At 47.3% G+C, this 22,675-nt stretch overlaps 2 protein-coding genes across 5 annotated transcripts; both read right to left on the bottom strand.

Moving 5' to 3' along the window:
- Positions 1-13,955: 13,955 nt before the first annotated feature.
- On the bottom strand, positions 13,956-14,688 carry LOC100284310 (RALFL33). The gene has a single exon (NM_001157205.2). It carries the CDS (start codon positions 14,530-14,532, stop codon positions 14,203-14,205), a length of 330 nt encoding a protein of 109 aa, NP_001150677.1. The 5' UTR covers positions 14,533-14,688; the 3' UTR covers positions 13,956-14,202.
- Positions 14,689-15,403: 715 nt separating this feature from the next.
- Positions 15,404-19,581, bottom strand: LOC100276521 (uncharacterized). 4 transcript variants are annotated; one of them, XR_564948.3, is made up of 4 exons: positions 19,271-19,581; positions 18,106-18,404; positions 15,825-16,790; positions 15,404-15,609 (listed from the first exon to the last, which is right to left on the bottom strand). XR_564948.3 is itself a non-coding variant. In XM_008678744.4 (3 exons), exons 1-3 carry the CDS (start codon positions 19,388-19,390, stop codon positions 16,013-16,015), a joined length of 1,197 nt encoding a protein of 398 aa, XP_008676966.1. In that variant the 5' UTR covers positions 19,391-19,581; the 3' UTR covers positions 15,611-16,012.
- Between the last annotated feature and the right edge of the window lie 3,094 nt (positions 19,582-22,675).

Below are 22,675 nucleotides of genomic sequence, written 5' to 3'. Positions count from 1 at the left end.
TTGTTCTGGGTCAAGCACACTTAACCTAGAGGTTCTTTCGAACTAGACTTTCGAAAAAGAAGATGCACTTGTTGATATGAGTACTCTATTAATTCTATTAAGCCTTGGGCAATAATATCACCATCCACCTATGCGAGGATATCACAATCCACTCCCTTAGAAAACCGATGTCCTCGTCGGTCAAACCTCAATTTAGGAACCTCCCCTCTTGGCCACGTCTATGTGTCCAGTGTCGTCATATGCCATGTCATGTGACCACTCCGGGTGTTACACCCGGTTTTGGGTGCAAAACTGAATGCATAGCATATGTGTGGCATGATCCATTTTCCACACATATGTTGACGCCACAAGTGTAATATATCAAAAGACAACGTAATAAAGATGTAAAGTGAGTAGAGGAACTTTATTACATCATCTAGATCACAGTATCTTAACAAGTATCATTATCAAAGTACGACAGAATTAAACATGGACACTCTTCCACGGGAAGATGACTGATGCATCGTTAGACTCAATATTCATCAACATCATCCGCAATGTCTTCATCATCACCCTCTGATCAAAATATTAGCAAGGGGTGAGCTCACTTATGGTCGGGGCTCAGCAAGTGGGAGGAATAATGCAAAGTTACAAGGTAGGCTACGGATAAGTGGTAAGCATTTTAGTTGGTCAATATTTTATTAGCAACGTCTGACTTACTAATTGTAAGTGTATCCAAAAATTCCCATTTAAACATAAGTACATAATTGTATAAAAAACACTTAAGTAAAACTACTTAAGCAAACCATCTGTGAATCATCGGATCACGATTTATTTTCCATCTTTAAGTTCAATTATCATGTGAGGGTCCAGGTTGCTCTTAATCGTGAGCACGGCTAACATATCAGTTTTACACTTTGCAGAGGTGGTACAACTTTACCAACAATCCGTGTATCCCATCTAGCCTGGGTTGATCGGACCCGTAAACACTTCCTAGGTGAATGGCTAGGGATCCACTATGAGGCTTTCACAAAATATCCTTAGTACAAAGCCACCCGCTAAGGTTTCCGCGTCAGTATTGATGGCCCTCTGGGCGAGGTAACTTAGCCAAGACTACAACCCCATGTTAACATGAGCTGCCACCAAACCACTACCGCCCCCTCTTGCCCATCTTTTAGGTAGGGTTGCTAAGCACTAAGTCTATAGAGCTAATTACCAAAGCCAGAGCCATTATAGCACTCGTGTTGCACTGTTATCCTGGGTGGTCACTCCATGTTCCATTTAATACAAAATGATCTTGTTTAACCATTGGGTTAACATCATAATATAAATTTCATTTCTAGAACATTAGTATCATTAAAGAGTGACATCATAATTATCAAGTTAACCGGTAACACAAATTGCTAAGCATAGTGTTTATCCCAAGGTAATCAAGTAATAGGGTTGGTAATTCTAGGAAATACTGTTTAGGCAAATCCCATCAAATTATGCAAATATTCAAAAAGTAAACATTATTATATGCATTACTTGGGTACAAATAGAAATGCAGAGGGAGAATCCACTTGCCTTGCTCGAACGTGTCCTACGGGTCGTCTTCGAACGTGTTTGGTTCGTCGACCACACAATCGGCTTCTAATATCGATTCGCATATCGTACATACAAAAGAAAACATACACCATTACATGGGTAACATTCATCATTACATGAACAATCACATATTACACAAACTATACTTATAAATAATGCCTAAATCATAATAATTTTATTAATCCACTAAAATCTCTATCTTGAATTATCGCTGGTGAAGGTTATATGGATATGTGACTACGAAAGTATTTTGCCTAGCATTGCTCAGATGTAATGACTTAATAAATTATCAATTAATCATTATCATTATATCTAATGGTATTCCTTTAGTTTTATCCTTTTCTTTCTAAAAGAAAACAACATTAATAATAACCGGTGGTCGAAACATCTAATAATAAATTAGACTAATGACTAACCTATAATTCTTGCACTAATAAATTCTACACCACTTACTAATTTCCGTGTAACGAAGTTTCCATTAGTTATTTAGTGAGCCTAAATGAACCTTGGATTTTAATTTTTAAATAAACTCTAAAATTCACCGTAAACATAATTACTTATAAAATCACTTATCTAATATTTTACCACATGTCTACCAAATTTTGTCACTCTGTTTAATCCAATATTCTAAAACCATTACAACCAAATGACATGACTAATAGCAATTCACGTACATATACTAATAATTCACATACGCATGGATTTCGAATCCCAACATTCCAATACAATAATTTGTAAAATCTCATACACTAGTTCAAAGCATGTTTTTGAAAATTAACAAAACTATTTCAGATTGCTCTCAACCTGGCGATGAACGGCGATGATAGACGGTGGCGGACGGTCTGGCGAACGGGCGGAAGGTCCGGCGAGGCACCGTGGCGGACGGGGCTCGGGCGCGCGCGTCGAGGCGAGGGTTCGGCACGGCGGGGCTCGGCGTGGTCATAGACGGTCTGAGCGGGGCTCGGACGGTCCGGGTGGGTTCCGGTGTGGGCGCGTAGAGGCTCGGCGAGCTCGGGCGCTCAACGACGAAGGCGTGGGGCGCGACTCGACGAGGGAGAGGAGATGGGGGGAGCTCGACAGGGGAGAGGGGGAGCTCGATTGCCCTTTTATAGAGGAGGAGGGGGAGGGGAGAGGACGCCGAGGGAGAGGAAGGGACGCAGGTGTCCATTTAAGCCATTGATGGCGTCGATTTCCTTAATGGAGTGAATGGGAGAGGAAGAGCCGGCAGCGGCAGTTTCAGGCGCGGGTAGGCGAGGGGTTGGACGTGGACGGTCCGGCCTGACGCGGGCGCAAGTGGCTTGGCCGGGCGTGGATGCGACGCGGGCGCGCGGTGCGGACGGTCCGGCCAACGACCAGGGCGCGGCTGGAGGTAAGGGAAGGGCCTGACAGGTGGGACTCGCAGGTAAGTGAGTAAGAGGGAGAGGTGGAAGGCGGTTGGGCTGGGAATGGGCCTTGGTGGGCCGAAATGGTTAGGGTTTTCATTTTTTTCTTTTTTTATCCGTATTTCCAAAAATATAAAATAAATATATTTTTAAATATTTCTAAAAATCATAATACTTGTACCAAACTTAAATACAACTAATATTTATTTTTGCACCAATGTTTCTGTCGGTACCCTGAATCAGTGGTACCCTCTTCTACAGTATGAAGGCGCTGCACCCTACGGCACCTCCAGGTCACACGGAGAGCGGCACCCGACCCCACCACATGGGCAGGCCTAAGGGCACCACGTGGCAAGGAAGGATAATACGTTCGAGGAAACACCGTTGGGTCCGGACCTCCGCAGAGGGACGTCGGACCCCTGTGAGTACGAACCCGGAGCTCCTGAGGAGACATGCCAGGTCCCCCTAAGTGAGGTCCGAGCCTTGGCAGGGTCCCAGGACGGAGAAGACCCCGGCGCAAGTAAGGGTCCGGTGCCGACACGTGTCCAGGCCTTGCCCTACGCTCCCCACTCAGGCAGAAACCCACCGCGGCAGCATGGCTTGTGGCTTGTAAGCCAACGGGCCGAGCCTCACGTAAGGCCCATGCGGCTGTGCAATCTTTGCATTTATTGCGGAGAGGACGCGCCGCCTGCCACCACTCTGACAGGCGACACGCCCTCTCAGCATTTAATGCGTCCTGTCTAATCCGCCGGCAGGCGGCGTTAGGGTCACCCAGCAGACGGCGCACCTGACCAGTCTATTGGCGAACAGTGCGCCCGTGCCGAGCAGCGCACAACACCCATCATCCCTTCTACAAGAATCTTCCCTTGCACGCCAAGGATACAGAGATCTCGGGCGTCAGGGCACAAGAAGATTGCCCTGGCAGCAAACATTGGTGGCTCCAAGCGTTATATTCTTCATGTCCCTGGGCCCACATGTCAGGGCCCAGCACCTTTGTACATGCCCCCCTTCAGCTATAAAAGGGGAGGCATGCGACGTTACACACACATCCAATATCTGGCTCACTCAGATATTCACAAGTTCATACAATCTCTCAAGCAATACATCACACAGTGGAGTAGGGTGTTACGCTCCGGCAGCCCGAACCACTCTAAACCCTTGTGTGTTCTTGTGTTCTTCCCACTTTTCCAACTAACAAGCAAAACGCTTAGGCCCCTCCTCATCTTAGGATCTAGAGCGGGTGCACTCCGCCACCCGGCCGGAGATTTTCTCTCCGACATTTGGCGCGCCAGGTAGGGGCCCAGGCATTAGGTTTTTGCTTGTTTTTCTTGTCCAAGCATGATGGTGCAGATCATTGAGCACCGCGCCGAGACTTCAGTGGATTTTGCGGTGGAGGAAGAAGCTACTTCCTCCACACCGTAGGTTCCCAATCGCCCAGTGCCAGGAACTGCTGCTGTGCACGCCGCACGACAGCACACGGCAGCGCAAGCGTCCCGGACTCCGTCGAGGGCATCACCAGGGGCGTTGTCAGCAGCCAGAGAGTTGTTGCGACACCCTCCAAGCTCCATGGCCTCACTAGGGGCCATGAAGCAATGGCGGGACGACGTCGACCGACTTCTCGGTATGGCACATTCTGCCTCGACCAGGTCGAGGACGCGGTCATCCTGGCGCCAACACGAGGCGTCAGCATCTGTGCGCTCGCCCTCAGTAAGGGGTGCGCAGACCAACGACCTCCGGGCAGAACTCAACCGCAGGCGTGCGAGAGAGGATGCCAGGGTCTCTTTGGAAAGGGCGCACGAGCGCCGCCAAAACATTGAAGGCCGCAACCTCGATCAAGACTTCGCTGCAGCAGCGCCACAGACACCAATGGGCACCCGGACCCAAGTGGGTGTCCCCCTGGCCGGCGTGGGCTGCGCCGCTCTCGTGGACCATCTCCGCACAGTGTCTTGGCCGCCCAAGTTCAAGCCTCATCTGCCGGAAAAGTACGACGGAACGTCAAATCCGTCGGAATTCCTGCAGGTGTACGTCACTGCCATCACAGCAGCAGGTGGAAACACCGCTGTGATGGCAACATATTTTCACGTCGCCTTGTCTGGACCAGCCCGGACTTGGCTCATGAACCTCGCCCCAGGGTCAATTTACTCCTGGGAAGAACTCTGCGTGCGGTTTGTAACAAACTTCGCCAGTACTTACCAGCAGCATGGAGTGGAGGTCCACCTCCATGCGGTGAGGCAGGAGCCCGGGGAGACTCTCCAGACGTTTATCTCCCGCTTCACCAAAGTGCGAGGTACTATACCTCGCATTTCCAATGCTTCCATCATCACGGCCTTCTATCAGGGAGTACGTGATGGGAAGATGTTGGAGAAGTTGGCCACGCACGACGTAGAAACTGTCCCCACACTCTTCGCTCTGGCCGATAAATGCGCCAGAGGCGCTGAGGGCCGTGCATGGCACTCAGCCCCACAAACCAGAGCTACCCAGTCGGGAGGCTCAGGTGACGCCCCCCGGGACGGAAAGAATAAAAAGAAGAAGGACCGCGACTACCAGAAGCCGCGGTCCACCGCTCTAGTGGTCGCAGCCGCGACCGGGGGCCAGGGCGACCGCAACAAACGCCCACGGCCGCAGAGGGGTAACAGCGGCTCATGCCCAATGCACCCCAATGGTCGCCACAGCGCCGCGGAGTGCCGCGAGATCATTGACCTCGCGAAACGCGTCAGCGAGCGACGAGAGCAGTCTTCCAAGGACGGCTCCCCACCTCGTAACCGACCTGGCAAAGAAAAGGTCGACGACGGCGAGGTGGCCGCGACTGAGCGGGACCTCGGGTATCAGTCGCCCGAAGGGGACCTGAAAGATGTCTTCGCCGGAGGCTCTTACTCTGGTGAAGACAACTAGATGGACCCCAGAGGGATCCCGAGCTCCCCAGTCTACGGAGCTGAAGCATGCCTTCCTCTGGAAACCCTTTTGGATTCCCCCACGGGCCCAGGCAGCCAACAGGTACACACGGAAGTGGCCACGACCAAAGATAAGGGCTCCCATGTCAAATGCAAGTGGGGACCCAGGGTCGGGACCTAGCCCTACAACAAGTACCAAACCAAGAAGGGCTCCGTAATTCTCCCCCAGCTGGGAAGGACCCTTCAAGGTAATAGGAATACACCGACCCAGGGGCAGCCATCTAGCTATGACCGAAAGAGTACCTTACCCCGATGCCGAAACATCTCTGTAAGTTCTATCCATAAAGCAAGTCTGAGGGGTAGAATCTACCTTTTGTAACTAGGTAACGCATACGTGCACGACAAACCGTTGGGGTCTGTCCCCGTAAACCCGACCTATTGGTCTGCACACATGCACGACGAAGTTATAAAGAGAAACTACCCCCTCAGTTGTGCTCTTGTGATAGTTCCATCTTGCTGCTGCATGGTCCTACCTTGTAGTCTTTCAGATAGTACTTTTTAGCTAACCCACCCGTACGGTTTCCACCTGTCTAGCATAATGACATCCGAATTGAGCAGCCAGGCTTGCAGTTTAGGGCCCCTGATACGAAAGTAGGGAGGTCCGACAGCCTGGGGGCCGGCTCTAGAGAACGGGACCCCGTTCCATGGGGTGGTCCGGAGCCCGTGTAGCCGCTCAGCCTAGTCCCGTACCGTGGGCTTGCATGCTCCGCCACTCCATGATGGGAACTTAGTATCTGGAGCTGTAAGTCCTGCGGGTCCGACAACCATGGGACCGGAGCTAGAGAATGGACATTGGTCTCCTGGGATGGTCCGGAGCCCGTGCAGCCGCTCAGCCTGGTCCCGTACCGTGGGCCTGCACGCTCCACCGCCCTGCGACAAGTGTCCTAGTATCTAGAACCGCGACCCAAGGAGGTCCGGACACACAACTTGGCCACCCGGACTAAAACCTGCGAGTCCTGAGCATGTATCAAAGGACGACTAATGTCAGACGGGGAACCCTATGAGGTGTACTACTAATGCTTCCTAGCTAAAAGTTGTGTACAGATCCAGATCCCAGCGAGTTTGGCTCCCAAGGGTTGTTGACAATCTTTTCAGATGCGCTGGTATCCAACCTCAACACGTTAAGCCTGCATCCCAGGCAGGGGGCCAGGTACCAGGGAGGAGTCAACAATGTCACATACAACAGGAACAAGTTGAAAATAGATAAGTGCTAATACTGCTTAATAAATAGTACTCTTAAGTACCTTACAAAAAAGCAAAAGTATTACATCTATTTTCAAGTGGAACCCTAGTTCCATTTCTACTCTGCAAGTATGAACTACCTCCACACCAGTAAGGGCCGCGGGATGGGTAGCTCCGAGTGGCTAGCCAGCGGAGGCGACCACACCAGCACCGACAACGACGGCCGCCTCTGCACCTACGACTCGCCAGCAGCGGCGATCACCTCAGCATGTACGCCGCTGCAGAAAGGTCCTCGCCCCCGTCTGCCTACGGGGGCGACAACGAGGCCATTAAAGCCAAAGAGTTGGAGGCTCGACGGCAGGTGGAACTGATAGTCACACCAACGGCGACAACCACCTCTGCACCGGTGGGCGACAACTGCCTCAGCGTGTGAAAAGATCCTCGCTCGCATCCTTACGGGAGTGAGGACATCCAAGAACGCAGCTGCCGCCCCCGCGACGTACGATGCCATGTACAATCCTCTAGTGCGGCCGGTAGTGCGGGAGTGGCCATGGGTGTGGCGGACCTGCGCACGGCGCGACTGTCGCCCGTGTGGTGAACGGACAACCACGCCCCGACCCAGCAGCAGAAGGCAGCACTGGAGGCGGTGCCAAAGCCACCTAGGCCGAAGCATCGGACACGCGGTGGCTGGCGACACCTGCCGTCGACCAGCCCCACGTACCCGAAGCGTGCCTCCTTCGCAAGACTGGCGAACACCCTTCTCCCCCGGATACTGAGGGAAGAAGCGGACCGCCAGCCCATGCGGAAGACGGGGCCCCAACTCGGCACACCCTCCTCCCCAGCACGGATGATGAACATCCTTGAAGCTGAGGGCAGGAGGGAGGCCGCAGCCCGGCTTGCTTCTCCCCACCACAAGGCTGGTGATCATCCCTCTAGATGACCACTGGTGGGAGATTGCAGCCTGGCTGCATGATGAAAATCCTTGAATCCGAGCGATGGCGAAAGAATGCCAACCCCCATGGGGTTGCACTCCTCTAACAACAACAAGAAGAAGACAAGTTCGGTGGCACCGCCACGAGCGCAAGCTCTTCGGCGATGAGATCGCCGGAGGAGACGGCCCTGACGCGGATCCCTCCAGAGAACACCGGCGCACCCCATATGGAGGCCCGAAAGGTGGAAGGGCGCGGTGGATGCAAGTGGAGCGAGGCATGCCTACTACCCGGGAGATTGACCCCTTTTTAAAGGCAGATCTCCCCACTCGCGCCCCCGAAGCGTCACGGGCGAAGTCTCCCCCGACGTACATAAAGGTTCCCACCTTATGACACGGGGGCCAGGCCCCACATGTCATACAGACGGACCTGAAGAAGGAACGAGCAAACTGCCCCACAGTTACGCGCCCCTTCATTTTCGGGGCTACCGACGGTCAGGAAGGCGAACCACCGCACAAGGGGCATGCAACCGCCCCACGGTTAAGCGCCCCTTCATCTTCGCCGTAACCAGCGGTCAAAAAGGCGAATCACCACGCAAGAGGCGTACAACCGCCCCGCGGTTATGCGCCCCCACAGCTTCGCTGTAACCGGCGGGCCAACACGGGGGCCTAGGCCCACACGCCATGCAACCGGCGCGCCGGTTACTGGGTGCAGAAAAACCGCACCGCCGCTTGCGCCAATGCCACGTCTTCTCAGGGCCGTAGCGGAAGTCTGAAAAGTTAAGTTTTTCAGAACCGATGCAGCGACTCGAGGCATCTCGTGCATGGCCCAACAGTGACATTAAGTACGATGGTCACGGGCCAGTCAGTCGTGGGAATAGGTGTGGCAGACGACACTACCATAGGCAGGCCGACTGTAATTGCGCCAATGGACGCACAGGAGTAGCAGGCCAACCGCATATCAGACTCTGGCCCCACCTGCAGACTCGCAACCTCCTCTGAGGCAGGCCCGGGGGCCACTGTCGGTACCCTGAATCAGGGGTATCCTCTTCTACAGTATGAAGGCGCTGCACCCGTACGGCACCTCCAAGTCACACGGAGAGTGGCACCCGACCCCACCACATGGGCAGGCCTAAGGGTACCACGTGGCAAGGAAGGATAATATGTTTGAGGAAACACCGTTGGGTCCGGACCTCCGCAGAGGGACGTCGGACCCCTGTGAGTATGAACCCGGAGCTCCCGAAGAGACATGCCAGGTCCCCTCGAGTGAGGTCCGAGCCTTGGTAGGGTCCCAGGCAGAGAAGACCCCGACGCAAGTAAGGGTCCGGTGCTGACACGTGTCCAAGCCTTGCCCTATGCTCCCCGCTCAGGCAGAAACCCACCACGGCAGCATGGCTTGTGGCCCGTAAGCCAACGGGACGAGCCTGACGTAAGGCCCATGTGGCTGTGCAGTCTTTGCATTTATTGCGGAGAGGACGCGTCGCCTGCCACCACGCTGACAGGCGACGCGCCCTCTCAGCATTTAATGCGTCCTGTCTAATCCGCCGGCAGGCGGCGTCAGGGTCACCCAGCAGACGGCACGCCTGACCAGTCTGTTGGCGAACAGTGCGCCCGTGCTGAGCAGCGCACAGCACCCATCATCCCTTCTACAAGAAGCTTCCCCTGCACACCGAGGATACGGAGATCTCGGGCGTCAGGGCACAAGAAGATTGCCCCGGCAGCAAACATTGGTGGCTCCAAGCGTTATATTCTTCATGTCCCTGGGCCCACATGTCGGGGCCCAACACCTTTGTACATGCCCCTCTTCAGCTATAAAAGGAGAGGCATGCGACGTTACACACACATCCAATCTCAGGCTCACTCAGACACTCACAAGTTCATAAAGCTCTCAAGCAATACATCACACAGTGGAGTAGGGTGTTATGCTCCGGCGGTCCGAACCACTCTAAACCCTTGTGTGTTCTTGTGTTCTTCCCACTTTTCCAACTAACAAGCAAAACGCTTAGGCCCCTCCTCATCTTAGGATCTAGGGCGGGTGCACTCCGCCACCCGGCCGGAGATTTGCTCTCCGACAGTTTCTATATTAATTAATTGAGCTTTCAATACAAAATAAATTCTACAAAAACAACCATAAATCGGATATGAGCCAAAAAATTATTCTAACAATTAGATCAAACACTTGAAAGAAAAATTATTTACTATTATTACTATTAATATTCTAAGTGCATTATTTTTAGTTGATGGTTTTTGAGGTGTTACACCGAGCCCACATGTGCCATATGCCCGAACCCCTAGCCCACACATGCCCATGAAACCGCGAGGGTCAGCTCTGATACCATTTGTAACACCCCGTCCACTCTAGAACCGGCAATACTTACTCCTGGCATCGCTCTAGGATCATAGGTCATCCTCACAGACCAACACGAGTCTTTTTTGTGCACACTTGTCCTCACTCGTGCGCACCAAGGAAAACTTCTCGGTCAGTCACCCATCCCAAGATTGCTCTAGGCCAAGCACACTTAACCTAAAGGTTCTTTCGAGACAGGCTTCCGAAAAAAGATGCACTTTGTTGGTATGAGTACTCTGTTAATTCTATTAAGCCTTGGACTAGGATATCACACAATCCACCCCCTTAGAAGACAGACGTTCTCGTTGGTCAACCCCAAGCCAGGAACCTCCCCTCTTGGCCACATCTATATGTCCAGTGTCGTCATATGTCATGCCATGTGACCACTCCAGGCCACACGCGCCATGCGCCATATGCTCGAATCCCTAGCCCACACACACCCATGAAGCCGCGAGGGTCGGCTTTGATATCATTTGTAACACTTCATCCACTCCCAAACCAGTGGTACTTACTTCTAGCAACCCTCTAGGATCATCGACCATCCCACATACCAGCACGAGTCTTTTGTGCGCAATTTGTCATCACTCGTGCGTACCCAGGAAAACTTCTCGGTCAGTCACCCATCTCAAGATTGTTATAGGCCAAGCATGCTTAACCCAGAGGTTTTTTTGAGGTAGGCTTCCGAAAAAGAAGATGCACCTTGTTGATATGACTACTCTATTAATTCTATTAAGCCTTGGGGATGGATATCACCATCCATTGGTGCCAAGCTATCACAAAGATTCACACTCGGGATTTTATTATGGCTCGATCTGCCCTATACCATCAATTAGAAGATTTGCGGCTCTGTTTCGATGGAACGAAAGGATACACCAGATTCTAATTGGGACCGTCCATGGGCTGATCAACGGCCAAGACCACTCTCCTTTACCTACGACGGTCTGGGCGCGGCGATGCCCTACTCTTCGGTGGCGCCTCACCGACGTACCGCGCACCTGCCCCCTAGTGCCCCAATCAAGAATCTTCCTAGCGCTACACAAAGAGAGAGTAAAGGCGGATAGCATGAGAGGTCCCTTACCGATGGCCATGTGGCGTAGATCCCTACCCATGGCGTACTAGTTCCACGGTGGCACTCCTACTCTGGCGAGCAATTCCCTTCCTCTCCATCACTCTCAGCGCTCATAACCACCATGAATACGACCGGTGCACACCGGAGACTCCCCTAGCCACATCTTGCTCTATGATTGATCGCATAGGCAAAGAATGACGGCGGCGACACAAATCCCTCTCTTCTCTCACGACGACACTCTTTGTGTGGCTCTTAGGGTAGCTTCTTTGGCATGGCTTACGGAATACGGACGAGATGGGCGAGGCGATCACTGGCCTAAATTTATACCCTGGTCCAAGGGTTGTTACGACCTTCAGTTGGTAGCAAGGTTGGTTGCAATCGACAAACTCTGCTTGAGATCGTTGGGACGAAGGTTTTGGCGAACCTGGTCCCCCTCCCAACGAGGCCAGAGGTCCTTGTACTCGTGTGCAAGAGTGAAATCCGACATCACGGTCCCACAGACCAGCGAGACAACACACCCACTCTTGTTCACCTTGTGCCGACAACTTGGGCCCATATGTCACTGGCCGATGGGAGGTGCTACGTGACTGGTCGGGTGGGCCCGCTCTCAGGGGACCAGCGCAGTGTAGATGTTGGGCCGCCCAGCATGAGAAGGGGTGGGGAAAGAAATGGGCCAGCATCGAGGTCTCGACCCAAATGGGTCTTTCTCTTTTCTTTTTCATATTTTAATTTTCTTTTCTGTTTTCATTTCAGATTCCAGTTTTAGATTTTAAATACAAATTTCAAATCCCTTTTAATCTAAGTTGGAGTTTCAACTTCAATCCAAATGAACAAACAAAAATTCCAGCACGAAATGCAAGGTTTCATTTTTTTATTTAATTTATTTATTAATTTATTCATGTCTACAAATGCTTCTAGTTATATATATATAATTCAACTTGAACCATCAAAATTTAAAATTGCCATCTATTTATCTAAAAATAATAATTCCAGAAGTAAGAAAAATCCTTATTAGAAGATATTTTAATTTAAATCTTTTTTGTAGAGTTTTCATAATCCCAAATAGGATTTTGGGTGTTACACTCAAGCGTAGCGTGTCTCCTTGGTACGGATCCAAATAAGTGTTAATAGCATCTACAACACTCCTCTTATATAATTTATCAAGTGGTAATGAAGATAATCGAATGTCATCTTTTCGGTTTCTTTTCAATTATTGAGAGAGATACTGTAGCAGATAACTAAGAATTTGTTTAATATGTGGTGTCTACTTTTGTTAGATTATATTTGATTGATCTTCTTTACTCTTCCCTCCGCATATCTTCTCCCACACGACGGCAACCAGCCAACCACCTAGTATATGCCTTTTGCCACCATGAGTGGCAGGGGCGAAGCTGAATTGTGGTTGGGGGTGCAAATGCACCTTAAAAAATTCAAAATCTGCTAGAATTTCATCATATGCACGTATATAATAAATTCGTATGCTTCTATAAGGTGGTAAATGCAATTTCCTTTAAAACTTGTTCTACCTTCGCCACTTGTGAGTAGCATATGGCCTTTTACCACTATGAGGTGATGCTAGTGACACATAGTTAACGATTTATATAAATAACAGGTGGTGAAACAGCGCCTTTGAACCGTTCGACCAACAAACCCACTCTGATTTTATTTGGGTAAACATACGACTATACGAGAGCAGCTACTTTTTGTGTTGCTAGCTAGTTGCTTTTCAGCAGCATATCACCTCCACATCGGCACAACAGCCAGCGACGTCTTCACTCCACTACGCCCTAAATAATGCGTTGGTGCTCACTGCATTGTCAGTCTATGATCAACTTATCCAATGTATCTCTTATTTCAAATTTCAAGTCTATAATATAAAATAACGGTTTGTATGATTTTATATACGATCTTAATATAAAATAGTGTTTTTATGGTCATATATATGATCTCCTATTTCAAGTTAGATCATGTAAATAATATAGTCTACAGTATAAAACAAAACAGTGATTTGTATGAGCATATACATGATCGGCTGAAAACAGTCCTTGAAAATTAGCAGTAACTGGCTTATACCAGTGTAAACTGGCCAATGTCGGCATGCACAAGAATATCTATCTACAGTCACGTAGTTGACCAATTCCGGAGTGCCAGCTGCAGCAGACAAGAGTCAATTTCTTGTCAGGGCCTCAGGGTCCCAACTGTGCGCGCTCTCTGGCAGTCTGAACTTTTCTTAAAAAAAAACACTTTTGCAGCTTGTCGGTGCATCCATGTGACGATGTGAGGCCTACGGATGGTTGGTTGAATGCACAGCATTTTCAGCACCAGACCAGGCATGCTGAAAGGCAGGCATATTTCCTGAGGTGGCTCATTCAACACAGCGCATTGGGGAGACGAACTGAGCTATGTATTGGTTAATTTTCTTAAAAAAAATATCACCTCATCAGTTGCATATTCCCCAAAAACATTTTTTTTGAAGAATCTGAAAGCTCAATGAAGTCTCTCCGGTAATCTGTAGCATTGCTCATCAACATCTTGCACACGAGATTCATCCATTAGTATTAGTGCTTCATTACTACACTTACTAAATATCCCGGCAAAGGAGGAAGGACGACCAAGAAAAAAAAAGAGGAAGAAAGAAAAAAGAAGAAGACAGAATAAAATACACTTCATTTAGTAAGCATTTGCAGCAACACCGCCCTGCAGCGTCGAAGGAGCGAGGAGCAGCAGCCCCACACCCACTTCCCTTTGCAAGGCGACGGAGCAAGCAAAGCAAGAGCCTAGGGATCCGCGTCCCTGCACCTGGTGATGCTCTCGCAGCCCCGGGTGTAGGGGTTGGCGGTGGTCGAGATCCGGCAGTTGTAGTAGGGCACCCCGGTCCTGGAGCACGGCACCACGTCGCCCCGCAGGGCGTCGTAGCTGATGTACCTCCGCCCCGTGGTCGCCTCCCACAGCAGCCGCCGGTGCGCCTCCGAGTCCATCTCCAGCTCCGCCGCCTCCATGCCGACGCAGTGGCCTCCTCTCCCGTGCAGGACGAGCAGCAGCAGGAGGAGGAGTGGCGCTGCTGCCCACGCCCTTGGGAGCAAGATCGGCTTGGTGGTTGCCGGCATTGTGTTGTGAGAGACTGGCTGACTGAGATCTCTCTAGCTCTTTCTTTTCTTGTTCAGAGTGCCATGGCGCTTCTCTCTCTCTCTGCACTGGATCTTTGCTGTTTCTTGATGGAGGGAACAGGGAAGCACTGCACTGAGATCTATCCGAGTTTTAGTGGAGGAGGCCCGAGGGGAGGGTGAAGCTTAAATGCGGTGTCGGACAGCCAGTTGTTGTTGACAGCAGCCGCTGCCTCCTGCTGCTGAGCGAGCGAGGGAATATCTCAAATGGGGAGAGGATGAGGTTTCCTTCAAATGTTACTTTTACCACGACCGAATGGTTTGTACTAACTGGAACTTTTCTGAAATTGTTTTCTTATCGAAAGTTCAGAGAAGCGGCTATTCCTCAGGTGCCGTGCCATCATGGGGTTTTGGCAGCTCATGTGGTCACGATGCCTGCCTGGCACAAGCTTTGGATATCATGTCACTTGACAGTGCCCTCAATATGGACAGGAATGGAGTCCAAGTTGTTTTCTCCTCCGTCCCACCGTTCCAAAGCAACTTATCTCGTTTCTTGATGACTTAAATCATTTTAAATCTAAGTAAGTTTATTTTAAAAATAATGTTAATGGTACCTAATAATAGTGTAGTGTTTGGCTGCATGAGTAAGCAGCAGCTGCCCGCCTGCTGCTGCTATTGATCTGAGAGACAAGAGAAGCACACTTAGCAGCGGCAGTTTCTTACACTGCAGATTGTAATGTTTACTTAGTGAAGTTTGAAATAAAAGATGTGATGTTACTGTCTTCAGCAGATCATACATATAGTTGCGCAAATATTGTTTTGCATTGTAAACTGTATTATTAACGTAATGAAGTTTGAAATAGAAATACTATAGTTGTGCAAAATATTGTTTTCACTACAACCATATTGTTCACATAATAAAGTTTAAAATAAAAAATTGAGATAAGATATATGTATTATTCATATAATAAAGTTTAAAATAAAAGATGAGATAAGAAACAGGTAAACTGCTGCTGGAGACATGCAGTGCTGTCATGGCTGCTGCTGCATCCCTTGTGGTAGAATAACTGCCCAGCAGTGCTGCAACCGGAAGCCCAATAGGCCTATCAGATTTATGCTTTCAAACTAAACTAATTTGAAGGTACAAATGCTGATACAACTCATTTCATTCCAAAATAATGTCGTTCTAGATTAGCAAAATGCCCAGTTATTTTGGGACCATAAAATTATGTCACACGTCCTCTGCGTTGATAGGCTGATGCTATTGTGTACTAGTGTAAGATGACATAACTTACAAAAAAAAACTTGTAGGGCACGTCCAAGCTTCCCTCCAAAAAGCAAACTTGAGATGAAGATGTATATGCATGTACATAACAGCCAGCCATATATACAAATCTAGAGAAAAGAACTGCAGCTCCTCTTTTCAGCTGGCTTCATCTATCCACAACCACAAAGGCTGTAGGAGCTTTCTGTAGCAGTTTCTTCAGCTATCCGATAACTTGAAGATCTCGTCCACATAATCCTCGACGTCCCAGAGGAAGGAACCGAATGCGATGGCTTCAAGCAGTAGTCTTTTCAGGGATGAAGGATCAAGTATAACCGCTTCATCATTCTCCTGGGAGAGTTCCATGTCGCCCCCAAAAAGAGCCCAGCTGTGCCTCTCGATGAGATTAGAAGCTTCCGATGAGCGCAGCTTCGCGCAAAGCTGCAAGGTCTTTGGATCGAATCCCATTATGTAGCCCCTCAAGTCGTGTGGGTTGACCACAGAACTTGGTCTCAAAGAAGACGAAGCTTCACTAGAGCCTCCAATGGCCCCTTCCTGCTCTTGTTTATTTGTGAGTTGAGCATTCAGAAATTGAATCGGAGGCACTCCTTCTGAGCGAGTGAGGGTCAGCTCCAATCGATGCCTGATGCTGACAGATTTCAGGAAGTATCCGTACATTATTGAAGCAGAATATATCCGAACAAATTGCAGTCTTTTAATGCGAAGTGTTGAACGATTGATCTTGGGACCATTTCTGTGCACCCATCTGATAATGCTGGTCAAGTGTTCCCTAATTAGCTCTAGCACCTCAGGTCCATGAATGGATTCAAGATCTGTCTCCCTTGGTGGCCATAACTGTAACCTTCTGTTGCTTATGAGTTTCGATAGATTGGGAACCATTGGAACTTCAATCTTAAAAAACTTATAAACAATCAACATGTACATGACGTCCTCAATAGCTCTCTGACACTCGTGTTCCTTGAGTTCAGCAATCCTCCTATTTGTCGAGTTTCCAACAAACTAGTTAGCTACAGAATATAATACTAAAACCCAAAAGAGCAAACCATTTATCAAGTGCAATAGGAAGGATTTTCAGGTTTTGTTACTATTTGCCATGTCGGGGCATCCTCTTGATATGAGCCTTAACGATTGCGAGCAAGATTCTATGCATTATTACACACAACAATAACAAGAATACTACCCAAATAATATGAATCCACACCCATCATCCTTTCATTTGGTCCACAATTTTAGATTAAAAAAACTCGGCCAGGGTCCCGGTATTATATTAAGAGACCGAAACATGGTCCTGGCCAATAAAATTCCCAAACCTTGGCCCCCCATCACTGTCGGGTTGTCACCGCCCACTCTGCAACGGTCCAGCCGTTGCATGCAAGACATAACCTGGGAGTGAGCGGGGCACAACGAGGGAATTTTCTTAACCAAGCCCGAAATTCGCCACCGAGTGGGATCGAACCCGGGACCTGGAGGTGCTACTCGGAAGCCTTAACCATTACTGCATTACACTAGAGGTCCTTTCGCACAATTTTAAATTTACAATGGTGATAATTTATAACTAGTTAGCTACATAATACAATACTAACACCCAAAAGAGCAAACAATTAATCAAGTACATTAAGAAGGATTATCAGGTTTTGTTGCTATTTGCCATGTCAGGGCATCCTCTTGACATGAGCCTTAATGATTCCGAGCTAGATTATATGCATTCTCAGGATGATACTCTTGAAGAAACATATAGTACACAACAATAACAAGAATATGACCCAAATGATATGAATCCACACCTGTCATTCTTTCATTTGGTCCACGATTTTAAATTTAAAATGGTGATAATTTATAACATGTTCATACAAAAGACAACTATGCAATAAGTTGTGTAAGCTTCATCCATTTTTTTTCTAAATTTCCAGTAGCACAGTCTTGTCTGAATCAGAGTCTTTAGTTGCAACATCAGCAGCTAAATAGTGTGTCCTTGTGGTCGCTTCCACCTCCATTTTAAGCATTTACTTAATTTATCTAAGCAGTTGCTAATGGTGCAATACTATTCCTGGAAACGCAAGTAGCTTCCAGGCTAAGGATTTACCTATAGACTGTTCTTTATAAGTGAATTAGTGATATGAGATAACAGGTCCAACTAAACGGACAGTGCTTATAAATTCACAAAAGAGCACCACGGTTTGTGCACAAAATGACTGTCAATATGCATAGAAAAAAATTGAAGAAAGACAATAAAAGCACATCCCCTAAGACATCATGTTTCCTAACACTTAAATCAGAGATTAAGTACCAACCTGTGAAGGCAATCCTCTTTAGAACCAATACTATGCTCCCAGCGTTTTAAGCTCTCTTCTCTTTGGTAAGACAGTTCTTGCAACTGCTTTGCTGCTGCAGCTAGAAAAATGTGTGGCAGGTTCTTCAACAGACCACACAAGAAGCTGCCTTCACATGTTTGGGGCTCAAGTGGTGCATCCACACTTTCAAATTTAGAATCATCAGGCTTTGCACTAGCTACTGTACTCCAGAGCTTTTTAGTTGCGGATATAGATCTCCAATTCAAAATATTTCCCTGCGTTTTGATGTTGACAAGGAACTATTTCATAATAATGTAAGCAGATTAAACATCAAAGTTGCAGATTTATAAGAGTGACTCAAAATAATTATCAGCTAAACAATGGAATGTTTTTGGAATTAAAATTTCTGAAACTTATATTTGGACTAAAGTTATGCAGCTTATGCTAGTTACTTAGAAGTTAGAACAACTTGTTTTTTGTTTTTGGAAAAGGAAGGTATACTAACTTTAAAGATCAGTCTTGAAACAAGATAGACTTCCGACTTCTGATTCATATGAATCACACAGCTAGAACAAGTAGATCAGTCATTATTATACTGTAGTTGCCTAGTTGGGAAATTGCACAGCAAATGTGTCTTTTGTTCCATAAATCAGGCAAAAAGTTTGTACTCTGTTTTAAATGGCTTGGTTTAGCGAAAAAATACAAGAAAATACCAGAGTATTGACTTATATTTGCGAAAAGGTTGATGAGGTAGTACTAGGATCAAATGAAAAACAAGAATGTTGACTAAATTTCTCTACTGCTGAATTTTAATTCGAACATGATATCGATCCCATGTAAACCGTCAACTCTACCAACCAATTGCCTTCCCAAAATGAAGTTGACAAATTGCAATTTGCAAGATGAACTCTATAGATGAAAAGACTATTCAGGTAATCCTTCTCCTGCTTGGTTAGATTAAACCCTACCTTGAAAAACTTTACAGGCTCAAGAACCCCAAGAACCGTTACCAAACCCACCAATAACGCTACACACACAACAAAAATAAAAGCCGCGTTCCCAAGTCCATGTCCATAGGTAGCGACATCGCCTCCTGACTATACACGAATTCACTAACTCACTTCCAATTTCAGAGCTACATAAGCTGTAAAAATCAGAAAAGAACCTGTAGCTGCCAGCAGGTGTAGTATCCAAACGCTGCCCCCGATGCGTGACGGGCGCCTCGCCGAATTGCCGGTCGGAGGCAATTCGAAGCTACGGCGGCGCGAGGGCGGAGGCCGGCCATGCGGAGGGAATGGGTGGGGCGAGCAGGTGTTCAGGTGAGGTGGCGAGAGAGAGGTGTTCAGGAGTTGGATAACGTCGGGACGGCCGGAGAGGAATCAGCGGGGCGCACTGCTGGCCTGGGTGCGCTCGCGTGAAACCACAAGCGGTGGCGTGTTCCGCGCATGTGGTGAGCAGAGTGGGGTGGACCAAGTGGTCGCGATTGGTTGGCTCCCGCACGACGAGATAATGTGAGATCATGGAACTGAAATCAATTTTAATAATTATTGTTTGTATATATATATATATATTAAGTTAATATATATATATATATAAAGTTAATATGAATACGATAATATGTATAATATATTTATATGCTATCATTAGTTACAATAGAGGTATTTATGTACTGGATTTCCGCTGGAGGGAAGTCCAGGAGCATGCTAGAAATTGCAGATTAGAAATACAACATTGATCTATACAATCAATTTCCATCATACACCGTATAAATTTAAAATAAACTTCTAAATTTTGTAAAGTAATAGAATGTCAAATTCCAAGCTTAATATCTTAGTTTATTAAGGTTGTGCTTAGTAGACCGTGCATTTAGTCGTGCAAGATTTGCTTGACCTTTGAATGCACTAAAGCTAATAGTTAGTTGCTAAAATTAGCTATAGACATCCAAACATCCATTCAACTATTAGTTATTTTTAGTAAATTAGTTAATAGTTAGTTAGCTAATTTCACTAGCAATTTTTTAGTCAACTAACTAACTATTAGTTCTAGTGTATTTAAACACCCCTTAGGCCTAGTTTGGATACTTTGGGATTGGAGTGTTTCGAAGGGATTGGAGAGGGTGCAAATCCCAAATAGATCAAATACGCTCTCAATACATCTTAATCCACTCCAATCCCACTCATTACTAGAGTATCCAAACAAGGCCTTAGGCTTTGTTTGGATACTCTAGTATTGACCCCAATCCACATGTATTGAGGTGGATTGGGTGTAAATTAGTTTAAGTTACACCACAATTCAAATCAATACATATGGATTAGAGTCAATACTAGAGTACTCAAACCAGACCCTAGTCTTCTCGTGTAGCATGCTTGGTGTACCTCATCTCCTTTGGATTGCTTTCCATGCAATGAGATACATAGGTACATAGCATTGACACTAGCTACTAAGCCTCTGTGTGAATTAGAGAGTCGGGCGGATGATTAATCTTGATGGAAATCTGAAAGTGAGCATTTTTTTTCTTCTGAATGCTCTCTTGTTGTCAAAGTCAACTAGGGCATGCAGTAGACCTAGAGGTCTTACCCATGAGCCTTTGAGAAATTTGTACAATCAGTTAAAGGGTAAGCTTGATATCATTGTCCTATTCTAAGCATGTGTCGTGCATACCTAGTGAGGTTTAGGGTGAAGCCTGATAATGTAATTAGCTCAATGGCATGTCCAAATAGTCATGCTAAGAACATTGCCGAGGGCAATGTAATTAGCTCAATGGAGCCCGACGACATTGTGGTCAAGCGGTTGTAGTCATTGACGTGATTGATGATAGTGTGTGAAAGGATCACGATGCCTAAGAGGGAGTGAATTGAACTTTTCTAAAATTCTAACAAAAGTTAAACCCTAAGCATGAGTCCAACTTCACCCAAACTACTACCAATAAGTAAATACTATTAGATAAACAATAACCCTAAGTCATTACTACAAATACTAACTAAGCAATTGCACAAAATAAAATGCTCAAAGTAAATGTGGAATGTAAAGTAAGGGTAAGAAGACTCCTCCAATTTTTTGCCGAGGTATCGAAGAGTCGGCACTCTTCCCTAGTCCTCGTTGGAGCACCCGCGCAAGGGTATCGCTCCCCCTTAGTTCTCGCAAGAACCAAGTGCTCTCTATGAGATGATGCTTTGCCACTCTGGTGAGGTGAATCCCTCACGACCGCATACAAACTTGACTCGGGTCACCAACAATTCCTCCGAGGTGATCACCACACTCCAATCGCCACCAAGCCGTCTAGGTGATGCCGATCACCAAGAGTAACAAGCTATAGACTTTCACTTGACCAAGAGAAGTATAATGCATATGATGTGTGTTCTAGGTGGCTCTCATGTGCATTAATGAGGTCCTAACACGGGATTATGATTTTCTAATCACCTTACTAGGCTTTAGGGGCTTGTAATGCATTAGCAATGAATACAAATGCATGTGGCCAGCAAGCACTAAATGTGGCTGGTAGAGGGGGTATAAATACTCCCAACAACCAAAACTAGCCGTTACTGTAGTCTACTCCGCATGGGCGCATTGGACAGTACGGTGCGCCACCGGTGTGCCAACGGTGCTCTCCAACGGCTAGTTCTGGCAGCTAGCCGTTGCTCTAACAGCGCACCGGACAGTGAATAGTGACTGTCCGCCGGACAGTCCGGTGCGCGGCTAAAAATCGACTCAACGAAATTGTTGCTCTCGGGTTTTTCTCGGGGGGTAGAGGGTTGCTCCTTGGGCTACCTGGGCCCACTGTCAGGGGTCGCACCGGACAGTCTGGTGCACACTAGACAGTCTGGTGCCCCTAAGACAACAAACATTCTTTCTTTTCCTTAGGTTTTTCTAACCCGATTTCGTTCTAACTTGTGAGTATGTTATAGAGTGACACCTAGTACTAGTTGTGAGTGTGAGCATGCACCAACATTACACTAGAATTCTCTTGGTCAAACTACTCATCCACAACCCCTCTTTATAGTACGACTAAAATAAAAATAGAAGACCTAATTCTATACCAGGTGTCCACAACTCCTTCGACACCCGGAATATGAAGACCTTCATCTTTTGATTAGCCTTTTTCAGCCGTCGCTTCAAGTTCTCATCTGAGGGATTGTTTTCACCGTTGCAGCGCAACCTCCAGTAATGCGACCTAACTTACCATTTGCTCTGCAAAACACACGTTAGTGACATATAATCTTATGTTGTCATTAATCACTAAAACCAACTAGGGGCCTAGATGCTTTCAATCTCCACCTTTTTGGTGATTGATAACAACCCTACAAGAGTGTGAGAGTAGTTTGTTTGTTTTTCTATCAATACTGAAGACAGTTAGTGATACTCAATAAATTTGACAGAAAAGTCATGAAATAGTATACAAAGTATAAGCACATACACAACATGAGTTTCTTGTTCACACAAGTATGAGATAAAGTCCATGAACAAGAACTGAAAGACTAGTGACAACATCATAGGTGAAAACATAACACACATAGTCATTAAAAACATCCTGAGAGCATGTCATAGAGTTTGTGAGATAAACATCATACAA

The sequence above is a fragment of the Zea mays genome, chromosome 4 (assembly GCF_902167145.1).
Source record: "Zea mays cultivar B73 chromosome 4, Zm-B73-REFERENCE-NAM-5.0, whole genome shotgun sequence".
Classification (NCBI taxonomy): Eukaryota; Viridiplantae; Streptophyta; class Magnoliopsida; order Poales; family Poaceae; genus Zea; species Zea mays.
Note: the sequence above shows the minus strand (reverse complement) of the source record. Positions and strands in the feature narration are given on the sequence as shown.

Coding starts and splice junctions, on each gene's coding strand:
- LOC100284310 (NM_001157205.2), bottom strand. CDS start 14,532: ATGCCGGCAACCACCAAGCCGATCTTGCTCCCAAGGGCGTGGGCAGCA.
- LOC100276521 (XM_008678744.4), bottom strand. CDS start 19,390: ATGGCCGGCCTCCGCCCTCGCGCCGCCGTAGCTTCGAATTGCCTCCGA. Junction 18,405..19,270: donor ACACCTGCTGGCAGCTACAG/GTTCTTTTCTGA, acceptor ATTATGAAATAG/TTCCTTGTCAACATCAAAAC. Junction 16,791..18,105: donor AAAGAGGATTGCCTTCACAG/GTTGGTACTTAA, acceptor CTCGACAAATAG/GAGGATTGCTGAACTCAAGG.